Source organism: Seriola lalandi, unplaced genomic scaffold (assembly GCF_002814215.2).
Source record: "Seriola lalandi dorsalis isolate HSWRI2012SDOR001 ecotype SW California unplaced genomic scaffold, Sedor1 jcf7180002054971, whole genome shotgun sequence".
In the NCBI taxonomy this organism is placed as follows: Eukaryota; Metazoa; Chordata; class Actinopteri; order Carangiformes; family Carangidae; genus Seriola; species Seriola lalandi.
In genome coordinates, this window is record NW_019525522.1 from 1,879,333 (window position 1) to 1,892,181 (window position 12,849).

Consider the following 12,849-nt stretch of genomic DNA (forward strand, 5'->3'; position numbering starts at 1 on the left):
CAACACCACCTCTTTACTGTCCATGCCCCCCCTCCAACACACACACACACACACACGCACGCACACACAAAAGCTTCATAACTCCGGAGACTGCCATCCCCACTAATGACTGTGTCTCCGCACTCGGCTGACCACTCTGCACTTAACCATTTATTGAGGAGGGAATAGCTGCGCCTTCTGCCTTATCACGACTAAATGACAACACTGAAAGCTACTGATTCCAGTCTTATCGGTGAAATCAGAGGCGTGAGGAATTTTGTACATTCTGGGCGCAGGAGAGAGCCGAAGAGAGGCTGTCAGAAATTTCATTCCTGAAATATCAGCCCCTCAAACCACAATGACACGTCCTTCATTCCACCCTCCACTTCTTCACTTGACATAATCACTGATCTAACAATGGTAGACAGGTAAAAGCCCCGGAATAGGGAAAAGTGACATTAGGAAATCTTTTTATAGAGCAACTAATGTCAAATAAGCAATTATTAAATGAGGACGGCTTATCACATTGGGACAGGCAGAACAGTCTGTACTTGGAGGAGGAAGTTTGTGGGATACAAAGTTGTGGAGTAAGTCAAAAAGTTGGTGTAGGGAGTGATCTAAAAAAAAGAAGAAGAAGAAGAAGAAAGTGGTCCCTCCTGTGGGAAGTAACTATGAAAGGTGCTGGTGAAAACAGGAAACAAGGAGGGCCCAGAGCATCCGAGGAGGCTCAAGTGACTTCTTCAATTATCTCTGCTTTTAATCTTCATTGATCTGCAATTCTAATGAGGCGTAAAAAGATATATAATAAAGAAGTATGTCTTTGAGTCTCCTTGGATGCAGCACACCTTTTGTGTAAAGTATGAATAAGTGAAGTGACTCAGGGCAAGCTGTATTTGTTTTGGTTGGGGCTCCGTATTGTTTAATTGCAAGCTGCGTTTTGGTGAGGATTATTTTATTCTGTACAACACTGGTTCTACACCTATTTCAGCGTGTTGACCCCCAGCAATCAGAGGAACGCCTACGGCATGAGAGAGCCATGTGAGAGAACACGTACTTTGGGAGAGTCAACTATAATTTTTATTTTCTCTTTTGAGGCTAAATGTGATTAATTATTAGCAGAACCCTTGAGGCTGTGAATATTCGTTTTTTTTTTTTTGTTTTTTTTTTAACATTTCAAAAACCTTTATCTTACTAAAATATTTGCACTCGTGAAACTAGAAAGCATTCTGGAAAGAGTGTCCAGAAGCAGTGTGTGTGTGTGTGTGTGTGTGCTGTTGCTCTGTCAATCTGCTCACCAGGGTTTCCTGGTATCTCGGGTCCAATCCGACCCTGGTCAGGCGGACTGGGACTGGACTCCGGTATGGCATTGTCTTCCGGAGCGTCCGGCGCCACAGGGTTCACTGCATTTGGAACTGTGGGAAACAAGAAACACACAGAAACTCAGCCTTGGCGAGCATCACCCGCTGAATTACAATGACTCCTTCCTCTGCATCGGCAAGGATTATATTTTATTATCTTTTGATACATCTTTTATACACAGAGAAGGTTATCTTTGCATGTGTTGAAAGCATCTCAGAAGTGAAGATGAAAGCACAAAAAGAGGAAGGACAAGTTAGCAACCGTCTGTGAAACACGCCAGTATCCCTGTCCTGTCGTAAAAACTGAGCTCACATCTACATCAGCAACTCCTTCAGCAAACACTCAGACAGGCATTTCCAACACTGACACTTTCATGAGAGCGCATGACACTCTCTCACACACACACACACACACACACACACACACACACACACACACACACACACACAGACGCACGTGTGCACACACATGCACACACCCAGAGTATACTTACAATATACTTAGGCATGGCAGAATGAGGGTAAAGTAGTTATATATTAACTTTTTATTGTTTTTACATTATTCATCACGTTAAAAGGCCATAATATGCCTTATTTATTGCTCTGGCTTTAACTCTGCCTGAATGAGGCACACTTCTGAAGAGGAGAGAATAGGAGGACAGGAAGAGGAGAGGGGAGGCGAGGAGAGGAGAAGAGGGGAGGGGGTTGCATAAGCTCTGAGGGGAAGGCAAAGGAAACAGACAGTTTATCTGTCTGTCTGTTGTGATTTCAGCACACGCACTTTGAAGTCTTTGTGGGGTAAACACTGGTGGGTCCGCGGCGTGGCTTTTTACGAGGGCAGGGCCGGCAGACAGAGCACTGTTATAAACTATTACCGAAGCCGATCAGATGGATTCCACAGTATGCTATCAGATGCCGCTCCTCTATCATGCCTTATCTGCATCTGCCCAAAGGCCTGCTCAAGGCGTGTGTGTGAGAAACAGAGAGTGAGGCGTGTGAGGAAGCAATTTACATTTGGATCCCTGGTGGCAAGTTTGTGTGGCATGTGTGTGGTCGTGCATATGTATGTGTGTGTGAGTGTGTGTGTGTGTGTGTGTGTGTGTGTGTGTGTGTGTGTGTGTGTGTGTGTGTGTGAGTGAAAAGGCCCTGACAGCCTAGAAGTCTATTTTCTATTTCCACCCCAGTTTGGCCGAGACTCGCGGGGGGAAATGATGCGGGTGTGGGATGTCTGGCAGACTGAACGACAGAAAAGAGAGAGGAAAATGAGGAAAGACAAAGAAGGAAAGGAAGATAAATTCGTGGCAGTGTCTATTTTTTTTTTCTTTTTTTTCTTCCTTTTTTGGTATTTGGTGAACATAAAAACACTTTGAACAGATCGATCTCTCCTGTCCTTTATCTCTTCCATGTCCAGACCACCACCACATTGCACCATACTGATTGCAGCAGTGGTGAACATAGCCGTGAGCTGTTGTGCGGCGTCAATAATTGATGAGAAAAGACAGGAGTGAGAAGTGGGAACATTCACGCATGGCAGAGGATATGAGAGGACACAGTGATCTGATTCACTCCATGCATATAGCCCTGGCACTGTGTGTCAACCACTGAGCATGTGCAGGGAGCGTTCTAATGTTCTGACCCATTTTTCTGTGTGTACTGCTGACATTTCCCTTAGCTATGCAGACAGCAACTACCTCAGAACTGCCAACCCACCAGAAGGAGGGAGAAGGCGGGGGTGGGGGGGTGGAGGAGCAAAAGTGAGGGAGACAGTGATCGAGCGACACTGGAGAGACAGATATGTAGGGAGAGGTAGAAGGGAGAGAAAACGAGAGGGGGGGAAGGTAGAGATGCGTGCGAGGCAGTGAGTCAACATATTTCTAATGAGCGCAGTGACATGATGTGGTGGAGGAGAAAGAATGCGTTGAACAGCGATAGATGTATAAAATATGGGCTCACCATATTTCCTGTTCATTCAATTTCTCTTCCTTTTTACTTCACATTTAATATAAAGACAAAAGACGGAACATGAGGTATTTAAAGCATAATTAGATATCAACATGTCAGGGCGTATAACTTCCCACAAATGGATGACTCAACGAGATTAAACCCGGGAGTGTCTCAACAGGAAAATGCAAATGTAACATTAAAAGAATGTGCACATATTGCACAGTGGGATGAGTCACCAAAATCTAGTCCATAGTGCAAAGTGCAAAGGAGTAAGAGTGGACATATGGGAGACTTGGCGAGAGAAAAGTGTTGGCATTCAGATGCAGAGACGGAGGAAATGTGGCCTAAACACAATAGCATCTTGGGGCGGATCCAAGAGGAGCCCAGGTTTTCTTGTGTTTGTTGAAACAACACCTAGTGTGGCTGCAGAAGGTCGAGTGTGATGGTGCAAACAAGGATTGTTTTCATCACTGATCAGTCTTTTGAGGGGTTTTCCTTTAATAAATTGATTTAAATGTCAGAAAATAGTCTATCACAGCTTTCCAGAGCCCAAGGCTGATGTACAAACAGCCCACGAGCCAAAATATGTTCCATTTTTGATTCAACAAAAACAGAAGAAAACAGCACATTTTCAGAAGCTACAACCAGAAAATGTTCCCAATTTTTTGCTTGATAAATGACTCGTATAAATGGCAATCAAATTAATTTTCCGTCAACCCTTCAGCCAATTAATCAGCAAATCCTTTCAGCGCTATCAGAGTCAATCAAAACCATCACTCTTTTTAGAGACAGAAAATTACATTGCTTCCATGCACAGAAATGATCAGCTGATTAATGAATAACTGGTGTTTTTCTATGTCATACATGATTGTTAACTATATATCTTTTTTTTTTTTTGGACTGTTTGCATAAAATTGTTGGATCACAGTGGTGGAGAAAATATTCTGATCCTTTACATGAGTAGAAGTAGCAACACTGCATTGTAAAAAAAAAAAAAAAAAAGCCCTGCAAGTATAAGCAGCATTTTTTGTACCATTGCGGTTTGTCAAGGTGGAGCTATTCTTAACAATTCTATGCATGGTTGACCTGTTTTATCTATAGCCATACACCATTATTTACATGACATGCAAAATATTCTCAATTTATTATTTATTTCTTTATATATTTTTAAGTGACCAGATGTCTAATAAATGTGGACAGAAATACTCAAGCAAAGTAAAAGTACCTCAAAATTGTACTTAAGTGCAGTACTTGAGTAAATGCATTCAAATGGTAAATTACAGTAAACAACAACAATAAAATAAGTAATTTAAATGTGTCATCTTAGGCACTGGGAATTTACATAATTCATTTTTCTGTATTTTCTCACATGTTAATTAAAATAATTGGCGATCGATAATGAAAACAGTCATTAGTTGCAGCCTTAATGGTGCCTTCTTTATGTTTTCAGGGAAAAACAAACAGTTAGAAACGGTGCACAGCAGTCAAAGCAAACTTTCTGTCAATGCTCTCATTTCTCACGGCCCTTCTTCAAATAGTTACTGGGTTGGATGGGCACATTATGCATCAAAAATTCCACCCACAGAAATAGATTTAAAAGTAGTAGCAGCTGGGCCAGCAGCATCTCTTCTAACAAGGTTTTTAGGGCACATCGATTGTGAGTGACAGCTCACTTCAGACCGTTTTGGGAAATGAGTGCATGGCTCTGGCGAGGTTGAGGAACAGCCGGCAGCCACAGAAACAGACGCAAGCTGAGAGGAACTTTCCTAGAACTTTCCTCGAATGAGATGTTTCCTTTCAAATTTCATTAACGTGCCCAGGGAGTTGTTTTTTTTTTCCTCCCAGGTAATAGTTTAGTGTAAAAGTCTATGTTGCCTGCACTCATGCAGACGTGTTGTCATTTGGCAATGGTGTTGCAATCCCAGGCTGTCGGATGCTCTAATTGACCTACATGGAGAGATAATGCGATGCCTGCCTGTTTTTGAGATGGTTGTGGGTATTTTTCTCTGTAGCTGCTGAATTTTTTCAGACTCAGATCTAGCTAGCATCAGCAGCTTGTTAGCTTCTATTCTCCCACCGACTGCCAGGATACACTGCTGTCAACCCACCAGGAAACTCTCTCTCTCTCTCTCTCTCTCTCTGTCTCTGTCTCTGTCTCTGTCTCTGCAGATTCCTCAACAAGTCAGTTTATTTCTGACATGTTGAGATCCAGCTTCTAAGCTGAATCAGATCATCGTGGCGGGCAGATGTTCCTCTGAGAGGGGTGGTTAGTGTCTGTTTCGGTCAAAACAACCACACTAAGAAAGGGGTGAATGTTTACAGAGTAACACATCTGTGTACTGTACCCTGTCAAAATCAGGATATAGACATCCACATATTGAGTAAAAGCGCGTCTAAAAGCGAAATGTATGATGCAAACCAAATGTTGTGTCCAAGGATATCTAAACAAAGCTCTCTTGTTTACTTCCAGCATTTTTAGATGACTTACCCCGACCATGCTCTTACATTGTGATTTCAAACACATTTTCACTCTGTGAGGACTGTATAAGAAACGAGTGGAGAAACAGCTGAGGAACATCAGAAGATGAAGTGGAGCCATTCTTCAATGTGATGTTATTTCTTAGAAATGATCCAATTTTCTACATTATTTGCACAAACAGAGATTGAATATGACAAGATGTATCCAAAACTACTGTATATGGTTAATAGAGGTGGGCAATGTGGTAACAATCTTTTATCACAATATCTGCAATTTTACAGCATTATATTGAGATATATCATGGTTTAATTGAGAAACTAGCCAGATGGGAATGTTCTTTCATGGCAAACGTACACCTAACAAATCACAGCACTTCATCACATTGAAGCAAAAATCCTGTAAATCCAATAGTGCAGTCCATAAAGCAGTCCTGCTTATTGATTTGCAGCATTGCCTGCAATGACCTAGTACAACTAGAGATATTAAAGGGACAGTTACCTCAGAGTCACTGGTATGGAAAGATGAATCTCTGTCATCATACAGAGGAAATCACCATATCACCAGCTTTAAAGACTAACTAAAGATTTACTCATTTGAAAGTTAAATTTAAAACTACATATAATTTTTTTAGCACCCACTTTGAACTATTTTTGGGTTGCTTTCTATTTTGGAAACACTCAATTTGAAACTCCCTACTTAACATTCATAGTCAGTATATAAACAACAACAAATACTAATATGATTAAAGCAATGTTGCACTGTGTTTTCAATTACTCATTCCTAAACTGGTTATAAGTGCTTCATGACGAAGCTATAGGAAGTTATAATTGTTGACAAATTTTTGTTCGTTTTTTTTCAAAATAAAGGAACACTTTAGGACCTCAGAGATTCAAAGTCACGTCAATCCAATGCAAAATTACATATACAAATAATTAAATTGAGAATACACTTGGATTCCTTAATTTTGATGACATAACTTTGTAAAATGATGGAAGATTTGAACATGTCATTATGATGTGACATCAATGAAAGCTGCAAAAAGCCAGCTCTAGGTTACACCACTAAAGAAGTAGTAGAAAAAAATACTTCAAAACCTTCAATGATAGTGGCTTGTTCATTTCATAACACAACTTAACAGTTCTAGAGAGCGGCTCCCGTCAGAGGCCGGTGGCGGACAAAGTCACGCTAGGCACACATGGCGATAAATGAAAATGTCACACCAAAGTGAAACATGGCTTTGAGGCAGCAGTGCTGTATTGTGTTCTACATGTGAGGTGAGTGCACATTTACCTTGCCCGACTTTCATGATGACTTTCATGGCTCGGCTCTTGCACACGCCTCCCTCTCGGTTCTCCAGGCCCTCGACTGTGCCGTTGGAGGTTGCTGGAGGAGGGGGAGGTGGGAGACAAAGGGAGAGAGAGCGGACAAGGTGGAGGACGAGGGGTGATGGAGGGTAAAGAGAAGGAAGGCGAGAGAAAGAGGAGGAGAGAAGATGACACACTGGTTAATGAGCACGTCCATAACGCACAGAACTAATCAATATTTACGACAAGCACTGATTAGCTGTTCCAGTGATTAGCCGTTCTCACCCTCAATCAACCGGCAGCTCCTCTCAACGGTATCTCTCATTAACACAATAAAGTGAAGTCAAATGAATGGAACAACATTAGAAGCTACTGAGGGAGGGTGGGCGCTGAGGTGGAGAGGAGGAACATGGACAGACCTGTATGTGTGTGTGTGTGAGTGTGAGTGTGAGAAAGAGAGAGAGTGTGTGTGTGTGTGTGTGTGTTTTCTGTCTGTGCATAGTTTAGCAGTGAGACATGCCAGCGAGAGTTCCAGCTGCTTGCCAAGTCCTCCAGCAGCTTACTCCCTCTGAGCCACATGTGTCATTACTTGCTGGTAGTGCTGAGAGCTAAATGCCTCCCTTAATGTTCGTGCGTGCATATATGTGTGTACATTTATAAATTAGAGCATGTGTGTGTGTGTGTGTGTGTGTGTGTGTGTGCGTGTGTGTGTGTGTCAGCTTCTCCCCATTTGTTTTTAAAGTGTGTGTTCAGCTCTGACTTGAGTGAGGAGCTCAGGGTCGAGGGTTGTTTATTCAATGTCACATTCACTTCAGACACTGTGACACAATTGGCTGTCTATTTTAGGGCCCATGATAATGACCTAGGGAGACAGAGTGTGACTCTGACCTTTACACTGAGCGGCTAAGCACAAGGCAGTTGTGTATGTGTATGTGTGTATGTGTATATATATGTGTGTGTGTGTGTGTGTGTGTGTGTGTGTGTGTGTGTGTGTGTGTGTGTGTGTGGGCGTGCGTCTGTGTGGGCGCATGCGATGGCAGCTCTAATTTTGGAATTCCCCAAATGCTCTCCATCTCCGCTTTTGCTGGTTTAACTTCTCCCTTCCTCTGAAATGCTTTTGTTTCTCTTCCTCACATTATCCATCTTGGTCTCTCTCTCTCTCTTTCCTCTCTTCCTCTCTCTCCCTGTTTTTCCGCTCACATCATTTAGTTTTTTATCTGTGCTATCTGGCTCTACCCCTCCCTTTCCCTCCCTCTTAACTCAATGACCATCTCCCTGGGTGATTGCTTCAGATGGCACCCTCATTATGATGAGATAGTCTTGGAGAGGGTGCTTATCTAATGATGACACAATGAGAGGCAGACTCGGCTACAGATGTGTGTGTGTGTGTGTGTGTGTGTGTGTGTGTGTGTGTGTGTGTGTGTGGGGGGGGGGGGGGGGGGGGTCCAAACAATGCACTCCAAACATTGAGTTACTTGCCTTGCTGGCACGATGTATCGATGTTTCTACATGTATTTCCCTGATATAAACTGATGTTGTACCAAGCAGCGTGGAAATCTGGCTCTGCAGCTACGGAAAGGCTCATCTAGTTGATTCATGCCTTGTCATTCCTAAGCATTATTAATGCTGACATTTTGTTTCCCCGTGGGATTTCAGCTTTGTTCTCTGGCGAAATTGAAGAAAACTAAATAATGAATAGCACTAATATTATGTTACATTATCAGATCATACTCAAGCTCTAAATTACAAAGAGAACCACAACATTTTGTTAGTGCGGCTGGAGTACGTGATAATTTGCGAGAATGATTGTGATAACATCGTGTCAGGAGCTCTTTTGGCAAATTCCCCCCACCCTAGACTCAACATGACTGAGTGAACCGGACACTGAAATATATACGGGGGTATATATATACGAGGGGCCGGCGGGGCCCGAGTGCAGAGCAGGAACAAAAAGATTTGAAAATTTACGTGGGACATTAATGTGAATGAACACTCAAGGCTAAGTGAGTCTTATGATTTATGTAAAGTCTATGCAGGGAGCATGTCTCTGCTAAAGGGAACATTCAAAGACAGTGAGGTGAACAGCCTGTTTCCAGTCTTAAAGGCACACTGACTCTCAGCCAAGAGCGGCCCAGACGCTGCCACACGTGCTAACCTCATCCTGCCATTTTCCACCCAATTTCTCCTCTTCTTTCAATTTTTAAATTTCCAGGGCAAGGTTATACAAAAATTAGCTCTTTGAAGATCGAGCTCAAAGGCGCTGAATAATCTGACTAAGAGTGAGCGTCATGCTATGAATTTTATCCACTCACGGAGAGCAAATCTTCTCAGTGTTAACTTGCTTCTGTCATCTAAATTAACTATTCCTTCAGGCTGGCTGCACAGGCTCCTGCATTACTGATGTGGCATGATGATAAGTTGGCCCTTGGAGGCCTCTGTTTAGGCTAAAAACTGAAAGAGAGCTGGATTTATAAAGAGATGACCACTTTATACGTTGTTTGTATTCAGGCCATTTAAAACGTCAAATAATTCAAAGCCTTTACTGTACCGCTGGAAATTCATAATCCGATTAACCGTGTCCAATTTTAACCACATTTCCTTATGTGAATCCATCTTTTAAGCAATATTCAAGATGGAAATCGACTACAGGAACAACTGTTGAGTGCCTAAAAAAAAAATGTCTTGCAGTCTGTTAAGTACCATGCTCTCCTGTGTTTGTCATTCTAACCTCTGTCTGGTATCAGTGTACTTACATCTATCATGTCAGAGTTCACTCAAAAAAAAAAAAAAAAGATGATTGCCAGCCACGATTCTCAAACTCCCAAAACCCTACTCCACAACAAGGACATACTGCCAGCTTTTTTTTTTTTTAATCTGAAAGCCTCTCACTCACTTTATCTCCTCTTTCTCTCACTCAATTTTTTCTCCCTCTCTAACCCTCTCTCCCTCTCTCTCTCGTTTCATCCCGGCATACTGACGTTAATCCAAATCTGGATTTCCAGATATTAAAAGGCCGACGGTCATGTCATGTTTTGGAAAGAGGAAACTGGGGAATTGGGTCTTCCTGTGTGTCTCAGCGGAGATAAAAACACAAGGGGATAAAGCAACAACAGGACCAAGAACAAAGAAGCTCCCAGTCTGCTGCTAATGATTTAGTGGAGCAAACCAGTTCAACGTTAGCGGTCCAGAATACCGAAAGAACTGGTCATTGCATGAAGGAATGTTGCTTTTTTTTCATTTAATAAAGCGGTCGGCTCCAAAGAGGGGTTTTTGTGTGTGATTTAAGGCCCTCTTTGTGAGTGTGGATCATTGGCCACAGAGTGACTAGTGAGAGAACAAAAGATCTACAGCTGCTGAAGTCATAAGAGAAACCAGGTGCCAAATGTTGATGTTGGGAAATATCTACAGTACAAATGTATCAGCCAAGTGAAAGCCATACAAGGGAAATAGCTGGCCTGCAACAAAAGCTCCAGCTCCAACACTGCACACGTACCACTACTGCTGACACATTAACATGCATATATGAATGCACACACTTCCATATACACAAATGCACACAGATTTCACAAGGACATTCAGGGTAGAGAGGAAGGTCTACTCCCCGAGGTGCTCCGAGGAGAAGAGTGGGAGATGTGTGAGAGATGCAGTGCTGACTGGCCGAGACGACACAAGCTAAGGCTAGAGTGCGATGCGGTGGTCTATATTTATTCTCAGGTCTGCTAAATGAGGTCACTCAGGTGGTCCTGCTGAATACATTCCCCATCTCCATCATGAATCATCTGCTGCTTATTATTCCTGTCCAGCCCAGGAGGGTTTTGCTTTCATACAGCGCAATGGGCTTGTGTGCACGTGTGTGTGTGTGTGTGTGTGTGTGTGGGCGTGCATGCGCGCCAGTGTCTATGCGTGCGCGTGCGTGCCAGCGTGCGCAACATCTGCCCAAAGCACTGAACGAGGGGATAGATACAGCCCATGTGACAGACAGAGAGCAGGTTGTTTAATGAGAAAGTGGATGAGAGGTGACATTCATTGGCTACCTTTCACACACCGCCCCCCCATTCTCCACAGCATTCAGACTTCCACTTAGACGAGCCAAGCAGGCAGCGGGTAGTCACAGTAACCGCCAATAATAATGTCTACATTTTCAAACCAGAAAAAAAAAAAAAAAGCTAAATACATAAACAGGCACAACCGCGATCTGATCACTCACACTTAGCATCAAGGAAAAACACCAGCACACAGAACTGTTTCATCCATTTGAGGCAAAGCAGGGAGCTGAACACAGCCTGTCAGGTATGTGTGTCTTGCACCAAACAGAGCGTCACAACAGAAATGGCTATTTCTCATACCTGCGACGTTTCCTATCTCGGTTTTTGTTTACATTAGGGAACCAGAGTCAAAGTGGGGAGAAGGAAAAGAGAGCCTATTTGCACAAAATATTTCACTCCTGAATGAGCACAGAGAGGGTTAGATTAGGTTTATGGGCCTGATTCCAGAGATAACCCTCCCCAGCAGATCTGGCATGCATGCAAACACACACACACACACACACACACACACACACACACACACACACACACACGCGCAAACACATACAGAGTGAGGTTGGCAGACTGGAATAATACTAGGGGATCTAGATGTTTGCACTTTGAACCTTTTCTAATCCTGAGTATTAGGGCATGGCTAAAGCCTGATTATGGCAGAATGAAATGGATCTAAATAGATGTCCCAGCCCATCAGCCCTCCATTTCTTTGTCCTAGAAATAGAAATGGAAATCAGTAATCAACCTTCAACCCCTCGCTTGCCGTCTCTCCCACGTAGCCTCCTCCGCCTCCACCTCCAGGTTTGGCATGGGCAAAGAAAATTCATTCAGACTTTTCATATCATCTCAGATGAATTAGGCGCACTCGGCTCAGCCAGTGTTTTCTTCGCGTGTTTCTTTTCGATAATAGAACTCGGCAGACAATAGAAAAAAAGCCATATCTATGACACTAGTGTCGTACATTTTTCATGCTTTTTTGAAAATCCAATATTGAATTTAGGTTAAAATAAATGTGGTTTTGAGTAATGTGCATGGAAACAGATGATTTTCTAATCTTCGTGTTGAATAACTGCTTTTTTTCCCCTCATTTTGTTTTTTTGCAAAGCATCATCATGTAGCTGCACTAACATCGCTGCGTGCTGCCTGTTCCCAGGAGCCGCTTTGCTGCGCGTACGGTAAGAAGGTAGCAGCATTAGTGTCAAGGTTTAAGATGGTTAGCGGCCCAATGCACACAACTGTTGCTGAGCTCACTGCTTCAGTATACAGCCAGAGGGGGAGCTCCTCTCCTGTGTACTGATTAGACTGCTCTCTCTCTCTCACACACACACATACACATGCACACACACACACGCACACACACACACACACAAAAGCAAAAAGCAACAACATGCACGGCTGCACACACACAAATACAGCCACACTTGGAAATGGTTGCAGGAAAAAAATACAGACATGTAAGCACTTGGACCCACAGTAGCAAACACACACTGAAGCACACACTGATATGTGCATGCACACACACACAAATACATATTCACGTGTACACACACACACACACACACGTTGGCTGCCTGTGTAGCCAGAAGATCAGGCAGGACTTAAGAGCTCCTCCGGCACCAAAATTACAGGGTACCTCTAAATCCTCCCAGCAGAGAGCACTATGGGATAGCGCGGGGCGGGGTGAGGAGGGGTGGGTAGTGCTGCAGAGGGGTGAGGGAGGGAGGTGAAGTGGCGAGGTGTGTGTG

At 43.2% G+C, this 12,849-nt stretch overlaps 1 protein-coding gene across 1 annotated transcript in view; it reads right to left on the reverse strand.

Annotated features, from left to right (window-relative positions):
• The window catches only part of efnb1 (ephrin-B1), a 57,562-nt gene that overhangs the window by 1,563 nt on the left and 43,150 nt on the right, over positions 1-12,849 (reverse strand). The window contains exons 3-4 of the mRNA XM_023395991.2: positions 7,051-7,143; positions 1,275-1,391 (exon numbers count right to left, since the gene is read on the reverse strand). Coding sequence (XP_023251759.1) covers positions 1,275-1,391; positions 7,051-7,143 — 210 coding nt within the window. The remainder of the gene's footprint in view (positions 1-1,274; positions 1,392-7,050; positions 7,144-12,849) is intronic.